The 19,949-nt window shown below is 38.4% G+C and overlaps 2 protein-coding genes across 9 annotated transcripts in view; both read left to right on the plus strand.

The window, feature by feature from the left end:
* LOC307161663 (NLR family CARD domain-containing protein 3-like) overlaps positions 1 to 19,949 on the plus strand; it is a 339,467-nt gene that overhangs the window by 168,427 nt on the left and 151,091 nt on the right. The window lies entirely within an intron of this gene.
* adgrl2b.1 (adhesion G protein-coupled receptor L2b, tandem duplicate 1) overlaps positions 1 to 19,949 on the plus strand; it is a 124,020-nt gene that overhangs the window by 36,033 nt on the left and 68,038 nt on the right. For 5 of the 8 annotated variants that reach the window (XM_079876252.1, XM_079876253.1, XM_079876248.1 and 2 more), the window contains exons 3-6: positions 2,313 to 2,526; positions 5,409 to 5,518; positions 8,222 to 8,236; positions 10,128 to 10,928. In XM_079876252.1, coding sequence (XP_079732378.1) covers positions 2,313 to 2,526; positions 5,409 to 5,518; positions 8,222 to 8,236; positions 10,128 to 10,928 — 1,140 coding nt within the window. The remainder of the gene's footprint in view (positions 1 to 2,312; positions 2,527 to 5,408; positions 5,519 to 8,221; positions 8,237 to 10,127; positions 10,929 to 19,949) is intronic. The other 3 variants (XM_079876254.1, XM_079876249.1, XM_079876251.1) reach the window with 1 other exon arrangement.

A 19,949-nucleotide genomic window follows, 5' to 3' on the forward strand; every position in this document is an offset into this window, starting at 1 on the left:
AAAGAGTGTATTAATTGCATCGATACACCAGTAGGTGGAGACAAGTGACTGTTAAAATGTATTTGTCATTGAGTCATTCACTCAAAAGATTCGTTCAGAAATGCTGATTCATCCAGTAATGAAACAAGTCTTTGAGTGAGTCATTGAGTCATTCACTCAAGAGATTCGTTCAGAAATGCTTTATCATCCAGTAATGAAACAAGTCTTTATGAGTGAGTCATTGAATCATTCACTCAAGAGATTCGTTCAGAAACGCTGATTCATCCAGTAATGAAATAAGTATTTATGAGTGGGTCATTGAATCATTCATTCAAGAGATTCGTTCAGAAACGCTTTATCATCCAGTAATGAAACAAGTCTTTATGATTGAGTCATTGAGTCATTCACTTAAGAAATTCGTTCAGAAACGCTGATTCATCCAGTAATGAAACAAGTATTTATGAGTGAGTCATTGAATCATTCACTCAAGAGATTCGTTTAGAAATGCTGATTCATCCCGTAATGAAACAAGTCTTTATCTGATTCATTCAGTAACGAAACAAGTCTTTATTAGTGATTCATTGAATCATTCACTCAAGAGATTTGTTCAGAAAATCTGATTCATCCAGTAATTTAACAAGTCTTAATGAGTGAGTCATTGAATCATTCACTCAAAAGATTTGTTCAGAAAATCTGATTCACCAGTAATGAAACAAGTCAAGTCTTCATGAGTGTCATTTTATTTTATTTTTTTATTATTCATGCAAATTATTGAAATAGATTCCAGCAATTAACATTTCTTCAGAACCTCTAGTAAATTACATGTTATTTTGTTTATTTTGTTATCTCTGTTCAAAATCGTGGGAGAATTGTGATCTCTATTTGAAACCCCCAAAAATTCTGATTCTCAGTTTATCCAGAATCGTGCAGCTCTATGCGACATTATATAAATATCTCAAATATGTGATGCCAACAGAAAACACCCTTTTATATTTTGGTCAGTAATAAACTCTTCCTCCCACACTTTGCTTATTTCCCTACATCTTACTGAAGTATCACCAACCATATGGTCATAACCATAACTCCTACATTCACTACAGTATATATATTTATATCATAAAGTATGATGGCCTTTTGAGAAGATGAAAAAGAAGAAAAAAAAAACATGTAATTTTTATAATGGGTAAATGCACGCATGTTGTTATGGATTAAAAACAATCAGAAAACATTTCTCTGTTTTGGCTGACATGTTGTCTTTTGGACTAGAAGACAGATGCTGAGCCATATACTTCATATGGGACTCATATGACACAATTTAATCATATTGTTGGGACAGTAGCGGTAGACATAATACATGCTGAAAGTGCAGCTTGTAATTTTAGCCTAGTTATTACTTCATGCTAGTAAGCGGCTGGCAGATCAGATATCAAAATAAGTGGACTTGTGGTTAAAATGGAAGCCATTTGCTATTTATATTACAGCTGATAAATATCTAGAAGCTACTTAGGAATATCTAGTACTTGACATAATACTTTGTGGTTAAATTAATGGAAAAAATACTATACTATAGCATTTGTAAAAACATCTTCCATTTAGTAGATCTGAATTTATTTATATAAGATGCTAATCTTACACCTGAGCTAACTAACTGGGATAAAACTCTGAGATTATACAAGACCTGGCTGCGAAGGACGACACACACATGACAATTCAGTTAAACTCCCCCTGTGGTGAAAATCAAGTTTTTATGTGGTGTTTTTAATGTGCTTTAAGACAAACCATGTGTAAATTCATAAGTCGACAGCATTGCTGAGTATTTCCTCCTTAAAACTGCAGTGAACCAAAGACAGTCTCAAAAACACGCTTTGAAATCGCTGGTGTTTCTGACGTCACAAACTACCTTGTAACCAATCAGATCAACGTGTGATCGTCAACCAGTGGATCTCTGAGCTGAGTGAGTGAGTGGAGGCGGGGCTCATTTGCATATTCATAGAACCGCGCATACTTAATGAGGCAAGGGTGTCGAGTTACACTCAAGATATTTTAAGACGAAGACTTTTTTTTTTCAAGGTAAAACATTTAAATATGTAATTTTGGTGATCAAAGATGAGTTTTAAGGCATACAATTATTGACTACAGGGGGACTTTAATTTTAAAAGGATATAAAGAAAAAAAGAAATAACAGAGTGGAAAGCACGATTTGCACGTGTGTCACGTTCCGAGTGGGTTCGTTCATTTCATCCACTGTTTTAGGTTTTTCTGTGTTGTTGGGCATTGAAGCTGAACTCGTTTCTGGCCCAGCTAACCTCTGATCTTCCTCTGGTTCCTCTCAGGCTTCAGCCGGGCAGCGCTGCCCTTCGGTCTGGTGCGGAGAGAGCTGTCCTGCGAGGGATACCCCATCGACCTCCGCTGCCCAGGAAGTGATGTCATCATGATCGAGACCGCCAACTACGGCCGCACCGACAACAAGATATGCGACGCCGACACGTTCCAGATGGAAAACACTAATTGCTACCTCCCGGATGCCTATAAAATCGTATCTCAAAGGTAAAGTGTGTGTGCCGAGCGTTACGTGTAGTATTTTGTTTCCTCCTTTCCTATTGGGTTGTAGATGGTGAAGTCGTTAGTAGTTAGTGCGCCGGTACAGAACAACTCTACACTCTTAAACACTGCGAAAAAAGATTTTGTCTCAAAGTTGTGTATAAAACTAGATTATTGAAGTATGTTTTTACAATACTTTGAAATGGCATGTTTAATTCAATGTGTTATTCGCTGTTTATTTTAAATTATTTGTGGAATTTACTAGCAATTTCTGAGTGAAAAATGTAAATCCTACATAAAATGTTATTAACTGAAGTTTTAGCACACAAACTCTAGTTCAAGTTCGTTTGTTTTAGCAGACTGTTCTACTCAGTTCGTCCTGATCAGACGTTCTGGACTATATTTAGACCTGTCGCCATTGATTTATCATCTGATCATGGGTGTTCATTCTACTCGCCACATCCCATCCAAATATAGGACAGTTAAGAGCTCAAAGAAATGCCATCAAATGTGCGATTTCTTGTTTCCCTTTCCAGTACGATAGAGAGAATAAAGAATATAAAGACACTGTTTTAAATTAAACAAAGATAGTCAAAGGTCTGCCTTCATAATGCATATTTTATTATATTATATTATATTTCAATTATTTATTATATATATATATTATCATTTTTCATATGTGCCTATTTTTTTATTATTATATTAAATATCATACGATTCCATGTAAACAAATAAATAACATAAAAGGCTAACACTGTCAGTGACATGAACAAAACAGAATTAAATCGTTAATCACAACTGTTTGTGAGACAGTCGTCAGCATGAAATGCATGATTGTGACCAGCCTAACCATATAACAGTAAGATTAAAACGGTATATTCTAAATGTGTTTTCCGCCACTTTGACATTTAGATTTTCCCCCCAAACTCAAAAGAACTACAGTGCATAAATGTTTCTGTGACTGATCAAAGCATGTGAATAAGGTCATTCAGATTATTATTGGTTGCTTGTTGCTAAACAGTTTGCTGTTATATTCTACACACTGTATAGCTTTGGCACTGCAATGCGGGATTCACTCTGCCGTGGAGAGATCAGGGTTTAGAGAGAGAATAGCAAGAAACACACCATAATGTTTTGTTTTTGAGGCTGAAAATGCAGCGTCCACCAAGTTAAAGTCAGCATGACACAGAAGTTGCAATAGTCTTTTCTTCTCTACTGTGCCGTATATCCGAGTGAATGGAACCAGAACAAATGTCATCAGAGAAGAGATGCTGCAAGAGGAAGTTATTCTGATTCAAGATTACGAGGAACATGAATTTAAGAAAATGTGCATGGATCATTTTTGGGTGAACTGTCCCTTTAAAAATGACATATTATGCCCCTTTTCACAAGATGTAATATAAATCTATGGTGTCCCCAGAATGTGTCTGGGAAATTTCAGCTCAAAATCCCCCCAGATCATTTATTATAGCTCGCCAAATTTGCCCCTTTTTGGGTGTGAGCAAAAACGCACCGTTTTTGTGTGTGTCTCTTTAAATGCAAATGAGCTGCTGCTGCTGCTCCGCCTCCGTTCAAAAGAGGGCGGAGCCTTTACACGAGCTCCAGAAACTCCAACAATAACAAAACATGCGAATAACCTCACTCATCCAGAATCTCAGAAATAACCAGTGTGAGTGCAGCCTTCAGAGATGTCCTCTTTAATGGCATGTTGTTCTGCTGGTTAACTCAGTGCCTGAATTAGTGAGATTGCCAGGGTCAAAGTTTAACCTCTGACAGTGGCGGTTTCATATGGACATGTGCTCCTCTCAGTTGATTGGTTGATGCGATCTCACCTTTACCTATGAACGGCATCACAGAGAAGGATATTGGTGAGTTGTATTCAGTGCTGGGGGATTTGAAAGTCCTTGAGGGTTTTCTTCTTTTCTGTTTTCTATTCCCTGGCAGAATAGCCTGCAGTCGGCTCTGAGATAGAGTTAATGAAATTTCTTGTTTCCTTAATAATTTTTTCCCCCGGTTAGCCCAAGGCCAAGCTGTGTGTGCTGGTTAACATCTAGGATGTGTAGTAATGTCGAGTTGTAGAACGTGACGCAAGGAAGGTGCAATTAACAAAAGTAATATAAGATGTCTTTATGCCGAGGCCAATGTTCGTGAGCTTAATGGACACATGACGAATATAAGGGCTTGGAAAAGGTCATGTAGGGTCAAAGGTGTCTAATGTTGAACAAACTATTGAGGCAGTTCAAAACATTTCAGTATTTTGGCGAATTCATATGAATTTGTGCCATTTTGTATAATTTTGTGCGATCTGTTTACGTCCCACTGCTGGTTAGGTTAAGGGGAGAACATTCCTGCTTTTATAAAATAATTTTTTTTATAAAAAATTACGTTTTTATACAAATCTCATTATGCAAATTTATATGAAAAAGCCAACTCATAAAATAAATATGTTTTCACATGGGATCGGGTTGGTTGTGTTTGATTTCTGGGGCGTCTCTTCAAACTAGATTTAAATATTTATTTACTCTATTTGTTAGAGAAGCATGTTGTGCCAATATTGGTCTTTTTATGTTTAATATTGGCTAATTTTAGCAGAATATTGAAGGAATATTGCGCCCTGTCCAAACTCTCTGGACTGTGCATTGATTACCACCAATTCAAACTCAATCTTTCTATATCAAACTAAACAGAATGACAGAAAACTGACTTAATTCATCACCACAAATAGCCATGAAGTTAAGCACTCAAATCAGAAGTAATCAGTATATCTATATGCTAATGTTACGTCGTCTTTTAATCCGAATGATAGCATAAGATACCCTAGTAAACTAACAGTGAGCATGGTGAAGGTTTCAGGCCAGTAATTCCTCTCGTTAATGCTTGTTTCGCAGGTGTAACAATCGGACTCAGTGTGTTGTCGTCACTGGCTCGGATGTGTTCCCTGATCCATGTCCCGGGACGTACAAGTATCTTGAGGTCCAGTATGAATGTGTGCCATACAGTAAGTTATCTTCATGCAAATCCTCTGAAATACAGTACTGCACGTGACACCAAAGTTGATCTCGTTTATTTTACTGTAAATTGTTTGCAAAGTAATGCTAGAACAGTAAAATGCTGAAATGTGACATTATGGAATTTGGTGTGACATTTAAGAAGTTTTTGTAAAGATTTTTACACTAAATGTTTTGATGGTGAACTAGTTATGGCACCCCACACATAGTACAGTTCTTCAGGTAGATGTACTTACTCTCAGGTTGAGTGCAGTTCTGTGTCGTATCCTAACATCATTGCTCTGTTTCACATCACAGTGAGCTGCCTACATAGGAAGCCTCATGAGTGATGTCCAGCGCTCCTCATTCATGGGCAGCTGCTCTATTAACAGTCACGATTGCATGATCACATGATCACCTAATAATCAGAACAGAAGTACAAAGCACAAACCAATATAATGTGAGAAACTGCATTTCTGTACTGTTGGGAATGCAGATGAATACACCTATATGTAGTCTTTATAAATGGCGTTTTCCTAGATCTTGGATAACTTTTTTGGGATTGCCTTATTCGTGAAAGAAACATGTATTTGTGCCTTATATTTGGACCAAAATTTGGCATGTTATGAGCGCAACTATAGCTATGTTTCCATCCACCTATTTTTATGCGCATTTTGGGATATTGCATAAAAACGCTGCAAAAATACACAAAAAAAGCTCATAAAAAAACGTATATGCTCACTTGAGACGGATAAAAAAATTTTATCTGATAATATATGCACACAAACTACCATGGAGACGTGTTTATCGAGTAAATCCCTCGATATCCCCTGACTTTGCCTCATCAGAGGCTGTGATTGGATAACTGGAGTAACCAGCGGACCAATGGCGTTGCAGCATCTCAAATGTTGGTTTGGTGTTTCTGAAACGCCGGAGTCGAAGTGTGTGATCAAAATGATTTGGTTTAATTCCCTCCAGAAGCGTCTCACACACGAGTGTGTTCCCGAACACCAGCATCCCAACGCAAGAGAACATGACAGCGTTTACTGTGTTTCGTCTGACGCTCTGAGACACACTCGTTTATGATGGAGGAGGAAACAGCCTGATTGCAGAAACTTAGTTTATTACTGATATTTTACACCAATTTCCCAGGAAGTCACGGTTTTGTTCTCTTGAACACATGGGATGGAAACGATGCTTTATTCGCAAATGTTTTATGCCATATTCCAATTTTTGCGCATAAGATAAATGAACAACTTTGGATGGAAACACAGCTGTGTATGTATGTACACTAGGAAGCTCATTAGGATTTGGAACAGAGCCGATGTCTGTTTCAGCGTTTAGCTTCGTGGTTAAATGGAAACGTGTTTACTCTGTGTTTAATATCTTCAGCTGACCTTTTGGATCTCTAGTTCTCCGTCCACATCTGCAGCTGTTAGCCCTGATGGGGAATAATAACACAACTCTCTTCTGTCATCTCTTCTACAGATGCTTTGTTTCTTATGTGTCTCTCTCTATTGAAAGCCTTTAGGTTTTCAGATGGTTGTTTCAGGACCATATCCATGTCACAAAGAACATGTCTGAACATGTTTGAAGGGCTTAATTTTACTTTTATTCATTGAGGATACATTAAGTTGATCAAAAGTGACAGTAAATACATTTATAATGTTAAAACAGAGTAACAAAATAAATGCTGTTATTTGAACTTTCTATAAATCAAAGTATCCTGAACTCCTCAACTGTTTTCAACACTGATAATAATCAGAAATGTTTCTTGAGCTTCAAATCATCATATTAGAGTGATTTCTGAAGGATCATGTGACACTGAAGACTGTAATGATGCTGTAAATTCAGCTTTGATCACAGGAATAAATTACATATATATTCACATAAAACATATTTGACAAAATCAGTCAAAACATTTGACAAAAATATCAAATAAATGCAGTCTCGGTGAGCATGATACTTCTTTCAAAAGCATAAAAATGTTTATTGACCCCAAACGTTATTTCACTTTACTGGCCAAAGGTGTATATATATATTTTTCATTGGTGCCTTTAAAACCAAGCAGACGACTGCTGGCAATCCAACCTCTTTCTTTTTCACAATTCTATGACACTTTTTTTGTAATTCACTTAAATTGTCCAAAAATGAATTGAATTCATATTCATATTGCATTATTATATGCTGATGTATATTAATATACCTTGCATGTTACATTCTGACTTGCCTATAAATGTATTATTATTTGTCTTTGTGCCAATGTATGATTCATGTCAAAACATTAATGAAGTTGTTCAGTTGTAATATCTAGCCTAATCATAGATAAACTTCTAATTTTACATATGTTTTTTAATGTTTGGAAGAAAAGATTGTGTGTTTTTCTTCTCTTTATCTTTCAGTTTTGCTTTCTCCTGCTCTCTAACCACTCTAATAGCTTCTCTCTTTGTGTTTAGGTGTCCTCTGATAGCAACATGATTAATTACACCTTATTCTCAGTTACACAGGTGTAACACCAAAAACGTTTTTCCCCTGAACAGTTTTATTTCTGCATGTGCTGTATACATTTTCCCATTGGATGGTCTCTTCTTGACGTAAATGTATTGGCCTGTATATGTAAATGTATGGTTTTTGGGGGGGGGGGGGGGGGGCTCTAATCTTTTCTCTCCCTTGACGCTCTTTCCATTCTCTTGTTTTTCCACGGCTCAAAATAGAAGTGGAGCAAAAAGGTAAATGACTGCTCTGGCTCTCAGTCCTCAGCTCCTTGTTTTGTGTTGTATGGTTTCGAACCCTCCACACTGCTCCCCCCCCCACCCCATCGCCTACATGATATCAAGATGGACAAGATCTATCTAACCCAAGCCCAGAAAATGTTTGGTCGGAGGTTAAAATGCAATCAACATTTACTGACATAGATATCCTCTGTGGTCTAGACTCTATAGTATCATGTTTGTTTTTTAGACTATAAAATACTACCCCAGTTTAATGTGTGGAGCCAACTATAGGTAAGCTGCAAGTAGCCGCGTTTCCATTACAGATTTGCGCAAAACTTTTGCGATATTTTCTAAATGTCGATAAAAAACGATTGCGAAATGATGGCGTTGCCATTAAACAATTTTATTTTTTCCTCTCGTGATAAGTCATTTAAAAAATCATGGCGACGGATGTTGGTGGGTTTACGTATATACCAGCAACTATACATTGTTTTTAATCAAAGTAGACGTAGGCGTGTATCCAAGCATTAATGGCAAGGAAAGCCCCAAATGAGGCTCATATGAGGAGTTTCTGGTGTTTCTCCCTCATATCTGCTTCAAGCTCTTGATATAAATTGTGGCATTTCTTTGTTGTTTAGAATCCAGTATTCCCGTGATTCTTTTGTCTTTTATGAGTTTAATAAAGAACTGTCTTGTCTTCTGTCCAAACATACAGCATCATCTTTAAAGAATGATCGACTCACACCAGGTGACCTGTAAATGCAAAAATGCAAAATGCAAAATATTCCTTTTTCGAATTTCCTGAAAAACCACCTCATGCGAGCGTAAGGAGTTTTTGTGAAATCGATGTGTTTCCATTGGGAACGTATTTTAAATTTTCAATTTCAATTTGTGCAATTTGAAGGGTAATGGAAATGTGGCTACTGTTGATTCCCTGCAAAGTGTAAACACTTCTGGGCCATCAACACATCTCTCTCTGTGTTTGAGTGTCCCGACCAACCCAACATTGACTCGACCAGTGGTGAGATTGTGGTGGGACTGTTTTGTTTTTAGGACAGGGAATACCAGTTTTGAAAACCTGTTTGGAAACACATTTTTGCCAGTCTAGTCAGTGCCACTAGAAGCACAACACACGAGATAAGCTTTCTGACATTTCATGTACAATGAACTCTGGCTTAATGTTATTTGGCGTTTTTCCTACAATGGCACCTCTGGCCACATGATATTGCTGGGAGAGAGAGGCCAATTATCTGTAGCCATCTGCATGTGATATGCTGTTCACCACAGACTTTACATTTCTAACTGGTTCAACCCCCAGAGACGGGTGCGTTTGACCTATTCGTTCCTCAGTGACGAGACACTTCCCGTTTGGCTGTCACTCTATCTGTCCTGAACAGCATTGTCATCCTGTCCCCTTGACCTTTGTGTCCTTTCCTCTCGCCTCTCATGTGTCGTCGGTTCTTTCCTCAGACATAATCCTCCATGTATGTGTGCTTACTTTCGAAGGTATGTCTTTTGCGACAAATACGACAATCCCGCCCCCATACTGTTGACGTAAAAGAACCATGGCTATATTCCAGAATGAATTGTGTCTGTCCATTAGCACTGTTTCTCTCATCTTTTTCATTTACAGGACTTTTTTCCCCTTTTGTCTGCTCCTCTCAGTTAAACTTGTTTGCGAACAATCTCAAGAAGCAAGGCCACCTCAAACAATTGCTCTCACTTAACCTTTCGTTTTCTTTCGATTATGCACACAACACCAGATATGACACTGCTAAAAAATGATATTGTGGTACATTAGCCTTAGAAACCCTTACACATACATTGGACCCAAAGAATGCATAGAAGATCATTGCTGGTTTTCATTTTCTAACTCTAACTCTTGCCTCTTGACCTTTTCCCCCAGTTTTTATTTGCCCTGGGACTCTGAAAGCAGTAGGAGATCCGACCTTTGTGTTTGAGGCTGAACAGCAGTCTGGAGCTTGGTGTAAAGACCCTCTGCAGGCGGGGGACAAGATCTACTTCATGCCCTGGACGCCGTACCGCACCGACACTCTCATAGAGTACGCCTCGCTCGACGACTTGAGGAGTGGCCGACAGACGACTACCTACAAGCTCCCGCACCGCGTGGACGGGACCGGCTTTGTGGCCTATGATGGGGCCATCTTCTTCAACAAGGAGCGTACTCGAAACATCGTCAAGTTTGACTTGCGCACGCGGATAAAGAGCGGGGAGGCCATAGTCGCCAACGCCAACTACCACGACACCTCACCGTATCGCTGGGGCGGGAAAACGGACATCGACTTGGCGGTTGATGAACGGGGACTGTGGGTTATCTATGCCACCGAGCAGAATAACGGACGTATCGTTCTCAGCCAACTCAATCCCTATACTCTACGCTTTGAGGCCACATGGGAGACCGCCTACGACAAACGATCGGCCTCCAACGCCTTCATGGTGTGTGGCGTTCTGCACGTTGTGCGATCCACCTATGAGGAGAATGAAAGCGAGGCCAGTAAGAGCCAAATGGACTACGTGTACAATACCAAACTGGGGCAAGGGGAGTATATCAATATCCTCTTTCCTAACCAGTATCAGTACATCGCAGCTGTGGATTACAACCCCAGGGATAACCAGCTATACGTGTGGAATAATTTTTACATCCTGCGATACGATCTGGAGTTTGGGCCCCCCGATCCAGGAGAAGGTAAGACACATTATTGTCTCTGTTTGGTTTTGTGTAGCGGTTGAATTTGTGTCTGCAGAGCATCGGCTTGCTACGGATGATTTACTTTTAATTTTGAGTACTGTAGTGAGACGAGTGTGTGATGGAGGAGAGACCCCTGGAGAGAGTCTTCTAGACCAAAATTGCTCAAGTGCAGTGGATTATTTAATCATTGTCATGTGTGATAGTCACAGTGGCTGCTTGTAAAGGCCAATTATCATAGTGAGGCAAGCAGCGTTCAATGACTTGACTCAAGAGTGGCTGATGAGACTTTGCAGGCCTATTACCTCACCCATAAACTCCTGTGAATTGAAGGGGGAAATTCACAATTGCCCTGTTTTGCAAAAGTGCGTCATATCTGAGATGGCTAGTGATTGATCCTACTAAATTGAAAATTGTCTCAACTTGTTCCCATAGAATATTGATTATTTTCCTAGAGAATAGGATTTTCAATTAATTTAGACAGTCTCAATATCATTTGGTGTGTGGTAAAGGAAAATATATAGCTTGTGCATGAAAATATGCTTTTATCATTGACCAGATGTGTTGGAAGTGGGACTTTTATTTTGCCGGCTTCTACTCTCCATCTTCATTAGTTATGGTCTCTGTTTAACTGTTTTGTCTGATATGTTAATAGATAGAACTGTTAAACAAAGAACATAAACTGTCTACGAAAAAGTATTATAGCATTTGCTTTTATATTGTTAGTAACAGAAAGGCAAACACTAATAATATTTCAGCAAATATGCATATTTAACCAAATCTTAGGCTATATATTCATGTCATTTTCATTGTGCTGTAGGAAAAATTATCGTTACCTTGTAAATATTTATTTGAAAAAATATGATTCCCAGTGCGCACAAACTTAACCAGATTACCACATTTTATTCATGTTTTTAAAAAAAAAATTCTTTATTTGTGAAAAATACTGTAATATGATTACAGAGTCAAGAAGTCTGTCCTATTTAGAGATTTATTTTTGACAGGAAAATGCAAGATTATAATGTAGCCTATATGTAGCACATCAGTTCTAAGTGATAGCCTATGTAAAGACTCTTGCTCTCTGTGTGTGTGAGAGAAACACAGAGCGCTCTCAGCTAAGTGACGGTGATTCGGTTGCCTTCACACTAGTTTACGGTGCATCACATATGCTGCACATCCATTAAGATGAATTGCAATAGTGTGCTTTAAAGCCGGAGAGCAAAACTCCCAAGAGCTCAGAGTGTTCAAGACGGGTGAAGGCGAGAGAAAAATTACTTGTCAAACTTATACTTAGCCTCTAACTAGAACACTGACGTGTGAAATCTTACAATTTTGCCTAGCATGATTTGTTTTTTACTCTCAATGTACTGTATATGGTTGTTGAAGGATTAGTTCACTTCAGAATTAAAATTTCCTGATAATTTACTCACACCCACGTCATCCAATATATTCATGTCTTTCTTTCTTCAGTCGAAAAGAATTTAAGGTTTTTTAGGAAAACATTCCAGGATTTTTCTCCATATAGTGACTTCAATGGGGTCCAACGGGTCAAAGGTCCAAGTGTGAGTTTCAGTGCAGCTTCAAAGTCTCGACACGATCCAGCCGAGGAATAAGAGTCTTATCTAGACAAACCTAGACCTTTTATAAAAAACATAAACATTTATATACTTTAACCACAAATGCTGGTCTTACACTAGCTGTGATGCGCCACACATTACGTTAGTTAGATTTTAAATCAAGTGATTCTTGTGTACTTTGGACCTGTCATGATTTAATGCATGCATTATAAAAACCACGTATTCAGCCAGTTTTGAACAAATCAGGTGAATGATTCAATGACTCACTAACATTGACATGATTTGCAGTTTTATTATTTTATAATGTTCCCTGAGGTTCATTCGTGCCTTCTCCGAGCTGCATTAAACGGTCTGTGTTCACCTAAATTCCACTTCAAATGCAGCTTCTGATCACCTCTGCAGTGCAAAGACGGCTTTTAGTGAAACTGATTTAATTTGATTGGTAACAACCCTAAAGTGTCTTGTTATTCTAATTGAATTCGGAAAGATGGCCTATACATTCAATTAAGTTAAAAACAGCCATTATAAGTAAAAAATGTCCTTGGAAATCATTTTAAAGGGTCAAAAATGCTTTCTTAAAGGGATATTTCACCGCTGGAAAGATGAATGTGTATTTAAATTGGGTCATTTATGTAGTAGAAATGTGAAATTATTTTAGAAGTTGGTGTCTTCTAGACTGAGAAAAGCCAGAAAATATATTTTTGGCTCATGTGGATGAAAGACAACAACTCCCAGAATGCTCTTGCTTCGCTGCTCTACGAGGCCACTCCCAAGCTTACAGAGGGCAGTATCGGAAGAAATGATACAGCTAGGCTACTAGTTGAGTTGAAACTGAAAAGACAGCGTTTTATGGTGAGATCCCCCTATGGGCGGGTTGAAGACATGCGGAACGAGCTCCTCCTACTGGCTGTAGTCTCTCGCCTCTGGACAAAAAAGCCTCGAAAATGACGATTTTTGCGTCATCAGAGGTTTTTTCCAGAAACACAATACAGAAATCTCTCGTCTCGGGGGGACATGAGGGAGGGAAGCACGATCATTCCAAAATACTACCGGGTTTCTACTGATACAAAGCTTAAAGGGGTCATGGACTGGATAATTTTCTTATTTTATAATGTTTCCTGGGGTGCCCTTATAATGTTAGTATGATTTTAACATCAACAATTTTCATAATTTAGAAATAAAAGGCATTTTTCCAAGCCTGATTTTAGCCTCTGATTTGAACGCTCTTTTTTAAGGGATGTGTCTTCTTCAGAGACTTCAGTGTGAACGCCCACTGCTGTGATTGGCTGTGAGACTTCAGTGTAAACGCCCACTGCTGTGATTGGCTGTGAGACTTCAGTGTAAATGCCCACTGCTGTGATTGGCTGTGAGACTTCAGTGTAAACGCCCACTGCTGTGATTGGCTGTGAGACTTCAGTGTAAACGCCCACTGCTGTGATTGGCTGTGAGACATCAGTGTAAACGCCCTCTGCTGTGATTGGCTGACATGTTTGCATATGAAATAGCTAGTATTACATGTGGAGCTCTCTCGAAAACTTTTACTACGTTTTTACTATTACAGCTATCGAGATTAAGGAATCGTGAAAAGTATTGATCATAATGATCTATTCCCATCACATGAAAGGTTGCAGTGATGAGCACTGAGCAGAGGACAGACAGTCTGTTGATCGCGTATGAAATTACACCTCTGGCTTTCACCAAATAACAATGCAAACACGATGTAAATACAGTTGTCCTGTACATTGTAACAGCATCATGATTTTGTGATGATTGATTTCAACGAGTTTCGGCATGTGTCCAGATAAACGCTGTTTGATTGACAGCTTGGGCAATTGGAAAGGAAGCGTTCTTTGATCTCTTTCTTTATATAATTTAATCACAGTTTAAATAAGATTATTTTCATCCTACTAAGAGAAACGACATGAAGATGATTGTTTAGTCACTGGCTTGATTTACTGATGCATAAACATTATTGAACGATATTTTGAGAGATAGCCTAATCTGTCTGAACTTGAATAATTACACCAGAAATCACTGATCACAGATCAGGCATTAGAATAAGCATGACTACTTACATGTTTGTGGCGTATCCTAGCATTAGGATAATTTGGGTACTTTTATAGTATAACGAACTCTTAACTGTCAAAGGAACATTTGAATTCTCATTTTATGACCCCTTTAATGCTAATCGGTGAAGTATCCCTTTAATGGAAATGTTATTTCTGCCACCACTGTGGTTATAAAACCCGAGCTTAAACTACAACATCTGCTCTATTGATGAAAAATTATTAGAAATCCTATTCACAGTAGCAGCTTTACACCAGTGAGCTTGTGCTGAACATACACAAAACACTTTTTATTGCCTTCAAACCTTTAATTTAATGTTAGACATGTAGTTTTTCACCACATGAAAGCTTAACATTGAGCAATTAGTTTTTATTTCAGCTCTCAGTATCGATTGCAACAAAATATTTGTCTTAGAAAATGTAATGGTACATGTAGTGTCTCTAGCGAGAACGGAATAAAATGAGTCGCTTGCATTAATATTCACTGTGAATGTGATAAAACCCCACGGCAATACCTGCCGGAAAAGCATCTGTAGAGTTTCCACCATCCAGAACTGATGACGCGAGATGCATCTATGGCAGCGATTAAATCTCATTACCAGACTTTATGAGCTATGTATTACGCCTCAACCGTGAGTTGGGTAATTACATGTTAGCTCAATTTCCAGCCTTTAAAAGAGGAGCAGGGACACTGTTGTGCTCTTAAACCGCTGTAACAACACCCTGAAACGCTACTGCAAGCCGAGGAACTGTGCTAAACGCACGCTGTTGTAATCCTCCTTTACAATTCTTGTAATTCCATTAGGATGCAGACCGAAATAAAACGCATCTGATTTATAAGGGGAATTGGTGTGCATTGAAAAGCTTATTTGAGTGTTTACCAAACTTGCTCATATATAGACTCTAGAGCGAATAGATTTCTGTTTCTTTTCCATAGATAGATAAAAAGAAAGAAAAAATCTTTTCATTTCACACAAATTAGTAAAATGATCTCTTAAAATGATCTATATCAGTGTTTCTATAGTTTTTCTATAGTGTTAAGGTGTCTTAAAAATGCATCTGCATCTGTTCACACAAAATTTGTTGGGTTAAATGAAGAACAGTTGGACCTTAGTTTAACTAATTTGACATTAGGCTGTAACTTTTAGTGTGTCTTTCTATCATTATACCAGTGTACTAGATCTGTGACTCCTGTGTATTTGTGATTCGTTTGGAGGGGGAATATGATGTTTTGGCTTGAATCTACCTCCAGCCTATGACTTTATGAATGTGTGTTTTACTACAATGTCAAAACACATTTTTTAAGCCAGCTTCACTTTTTGATGATAGAATAATAATACAACAGTGATTTAAAATAAGTACAGGTGAAATAATCCAAATACTCATCATGTTTTGGTTTGGAGTTTTGTTTAATATGTCTGCTGAAGATGCATTTGGTTGGCACCAATGGGTTGGAAACGGTTTTGAGGATTTTTCACCCCAGCTCCTGTTAGATTCCAGTTGGCATCCATTCCTGCAAAAATACCCAATTTTTTCCCCTCTGCCTCCCATGATTTTTTTTATTAAAAGTTTTGTTGTTGTCCCGATCCAGCCTGCATAACCCAGCTTTACCTGTGGTTACCATGATCTACAAATGTATGATAGTATGGAAGACCAATGGTTAATTTATGAAGAGTAGAGTCCTAACTCAGTCAGTCAGAATATTTGAATTTTACCCTATTAAAAGGATATTATTCATTTTTTTACAGATGTTACTGTTTTTGTAAATTAAAATAAATTTACATTGCATGCCATCTCAAGCTACTGTCAAATGTGCATTTCCAAGAGACAAAGCATATAATATTATTCATTAATATATATATATATATTTTTTAAACTCTCAAATGTTAGTCTGGAGCCGTGTTACATTGTAATTTGATGCTAAATTCAAGCATCGCTTCATTAACTGTTAGCATAAACCAAAAAATACTCATACCTCAAAGCATTATAAAGAAAAGAGAGCAAGTCAAAGGGAACCAAATTAATTTTCTGACTGATGGCTTTTTCTTCAAAGCGAAGCTACTAAGAACCAGTAATAAAATGCATACCTAACTCCTGACACAACTTCTCATTTTAACACTTTAAAGCCATTGTCAGGGATGCACAGTGATTATTGAGTCTTTGTTCAACAAGGTAAAAAGACGGATCAGAGGAAGCAATTATTGCGAGGAATTTTCAGAGGTAATGCAGGGCATGAAGGAGAACATTTAAAGAGGACCTATCCTGTTTTTTCCTTGTTCATTTTTCTTTAGCGTGTAATGTTGCCGTTTAATCATGAAAAAGCTCTGCAAAGGTCCAAAGTCTCTCCAGCAGGAGTTCTTCTCTATATCAGTGTCAGTGTTTCTGAACTCCTGAAACGCCTCCATTGTAGTCTTGACTTTCTTCCGGGAACGAACATGTCACAATATTCCTCATTATAATAATTAATGCGCAGAATAAAGGGGCGGGGCCTGGTTGAGTTAGTTAGTAGTGTGTTAAACTGCCGGTTATGGTAAGGGACGGGACATTTCCCAAACACTCGAAGCGCTCGACCAATCACAGCACACTGCTCCAGCCGACCAATCAGAGCACAGTGCGCTTTTCAGAAGGTGGGGCTTCATAGAGACCGGAACTAAACAGAGCGTTACTGACAGACTGGGAAGAGAGGAGCCGCAACAATGGAGAATATGGGAGCATGAAAAGCTATTGTAGTAGAGCCCAAAACCCCAAAAAATCAAGAGTTTGAAAAGGGGCACAATAGGTCTTTGTTAATGTTCATTAGAAATGCAATTTGTCCGAGTGTAAAAGATTCAAAACGAGTAGTTCTTCTTATAGGCACAAAGAACCATCCGTACCATTGAATTGGCAGTTGTATTATTTATAGTCATAAAATATAATTAACTAGCCCATTCTGGTGCATATCACTCCAGCTTCTGAGCCAATAAGAGACTAAAATGTGGCTTTGCATGGCCAGTGTCCTCTGAGAATATCTCACAAGAGTGCCTCTGTGTGTTTTGAGTTTCAACAACACACATTTCGTGTTGAATCAAGGCATTCGCAGCAAACTGAACTGAGAAAAGCAAGCAGGAAAAAAGAGAGTATTGTTCTATTTTTTTTCTCCGCCTCCTCACTGTTTGCCTCGGTTTTTCATCCTCCTGCTTCTCATACGGAGTGTATTCCTAGAGGCAGTGTCAGTTCTGAAGTTAATAAGCCACATTTCAGCTCGCTTTGGTCTTTGGCACACATACATCAGAGTTTCTAAACAGAGCCTCTGACTCGGGCACCAATCCGTCTGGTTTTTATGTGCCTGTGGCTATTCACAGGAACACACCAGTCAAACCTGGAAATGCTGTTGTTTGGTAATGGAGCGTTTGACACCTGTTAGACATGGTGTCTGTGGTGATTAGTGGAAATGGAAAGCCCATGTGGGGTCTAAGACTTTAAACCTTTAAAGATCCTGCAAAACAGGTGTTTCTCTTTACATTTCCACTGAAAATGGCTTTAGGAAGTACTGCATGCTTCAGTTGCTGTAGTTTGTTTGGTTTGTCTTGCACTTCTTACAATACACTTTGGTTTTAGGCATTTTCACAGAAAATCATGATGTTATACACACACATACATATATATATATGTGTGTATAATGCCTTAATTGTCCACATTTATCAGTTTTTCATATTCTACATATGGTGACGATATAAACAATCAAGCAGTTGAGATTTGTATAGCATGCATTTCTTTGATTATTAGAGTAAAATTTGCTTTGTAAATGTTTGTGAAATTTACTAGCAGTTTCTGAGTGAAAATTGTTTCAAACTACTTTTTCCCCCATTGTAGTACATGATACAAAATATCTTTAAGGCTTCAAACTGGTTTGATGTCGTTTAGAACAAAATCAGGCCAAATGGAAGTTCGTTTCTGGAAAGCTTCCACTTTCTGGCTGGTAAACACCTTCGCACTACCATTGGTCCGTGGAGATGATGTAATAGGTGGGCGTTGCTCAGAAGCTCCGCCTTTTTTGGCATGGAAATCCTCTCTGGTTCATTTCTTCTGTTCAGTCCGTCGAGGTCAGACGTCTGCGGATAAAACCATGAACACACTGTAGAGCTGCTTTAAAGTAGGAAATGTAGTTGTAATCGTAATTGAAAGCGGCATTGTTTATCATGTTTAATACTGTAGCAAAAAAGAACTTGGCCTTGAATATATCGGGGTCTTTAGTCCTGTAGTGTGCAAGCCAAAGGCGACTGAGGCAAGGAATAATAGTCTAACTCCATTTGATGTTGGATAATGGAGAAAAAACTAGTTTCTAGAAACCAGCCGACACCAGTTCTCTCCTGGCTAAACACTCCAAATATAATGGCAGCAATTAATACTTTACTGCATTTACTGAACTGTGAGATTTAAATGGGTAAATGCCATTGAGGTCCATTTAGGATTAAACAGTGAAGTCCAGGCAGATGTGCTAGTGTCCATTGGTCATTCTCTACTGTTGAAGGCTGGTGGGATGCAGATGTTGATGCACTGAATGTCTCTCGCCGGTTGCTTGCCACTGGCCGTGATCTGCTGTCTTTAAACATCAGTATTGCTATTGCTCATACTTAGGATTAGGGATTTGAACAAAGCACCTTGTGGGTTACGGGTTTTTTTTTTTTTTTAACTCCCCCTGTAGTCAATTGTATCCCTTAAAACTCAAGGCTGGTTTCTAGGGACTCGACACCCTTGCCTCATTTAGGATACGAGGTTCTATGAATATGCAAATGAGCCCCGCCTCCACTCACTCACTCAGCTCAGAGATCCACTGGTTGACGATCACACGTTGATCTGATTGGTTACAAGGTAGTTTGTGACGTCAGAAACACCAGCGATTTCAAAGCGTGTTTTTGAGACTGTCTTTGGTTCACTGCAGTTTTAAGGAGGAAATACTCAGCAATGCTGTCGACTTATGAATTGACACATGGTTTGTCTTAAAGCATATTAAAAACACCACATAGACATATACACAACATACAAAAGCTGGATTTTCAACACTGGGGGACTTGAACTGAAAATTAGTATTCAGTTTTATAACACATTGAAAGAGACTGGACGTACGATTTTATGATTGAATAGTTTCTTAACTATTCCTATTCCCATGATTGTTTGTTCCAGGAACAAACCTGTACCAGACCCCCATACTCCGGTTTGAAGTGTCTTTTCCCCTCAGATAACCTGATAGAGCCCTCATCTGTCTCAGTCTCACATTACTGCTAGAGATGTCAGGGAAGTTGACTCTCAGTTAACAATGGAAACAGATATTCAGTCATTTAATCAATAGTCGAGCTGAAACGCCACTGATGGATTTCCCCCTGGGGATTTTTAGGAAC

The sequence above is a fragment of the Squalius cephalus genome (assembly GCF_949319135.1).
Source record: "Squalius cephalus genome assembly, chromosome: 7".
NCBI classification, from domain to species: Eukaryota; Metazoa; Chordata; class Actinopteri; order Cypriniformes; family Leuciscidae; genus Squalius; species Squalius cephalus.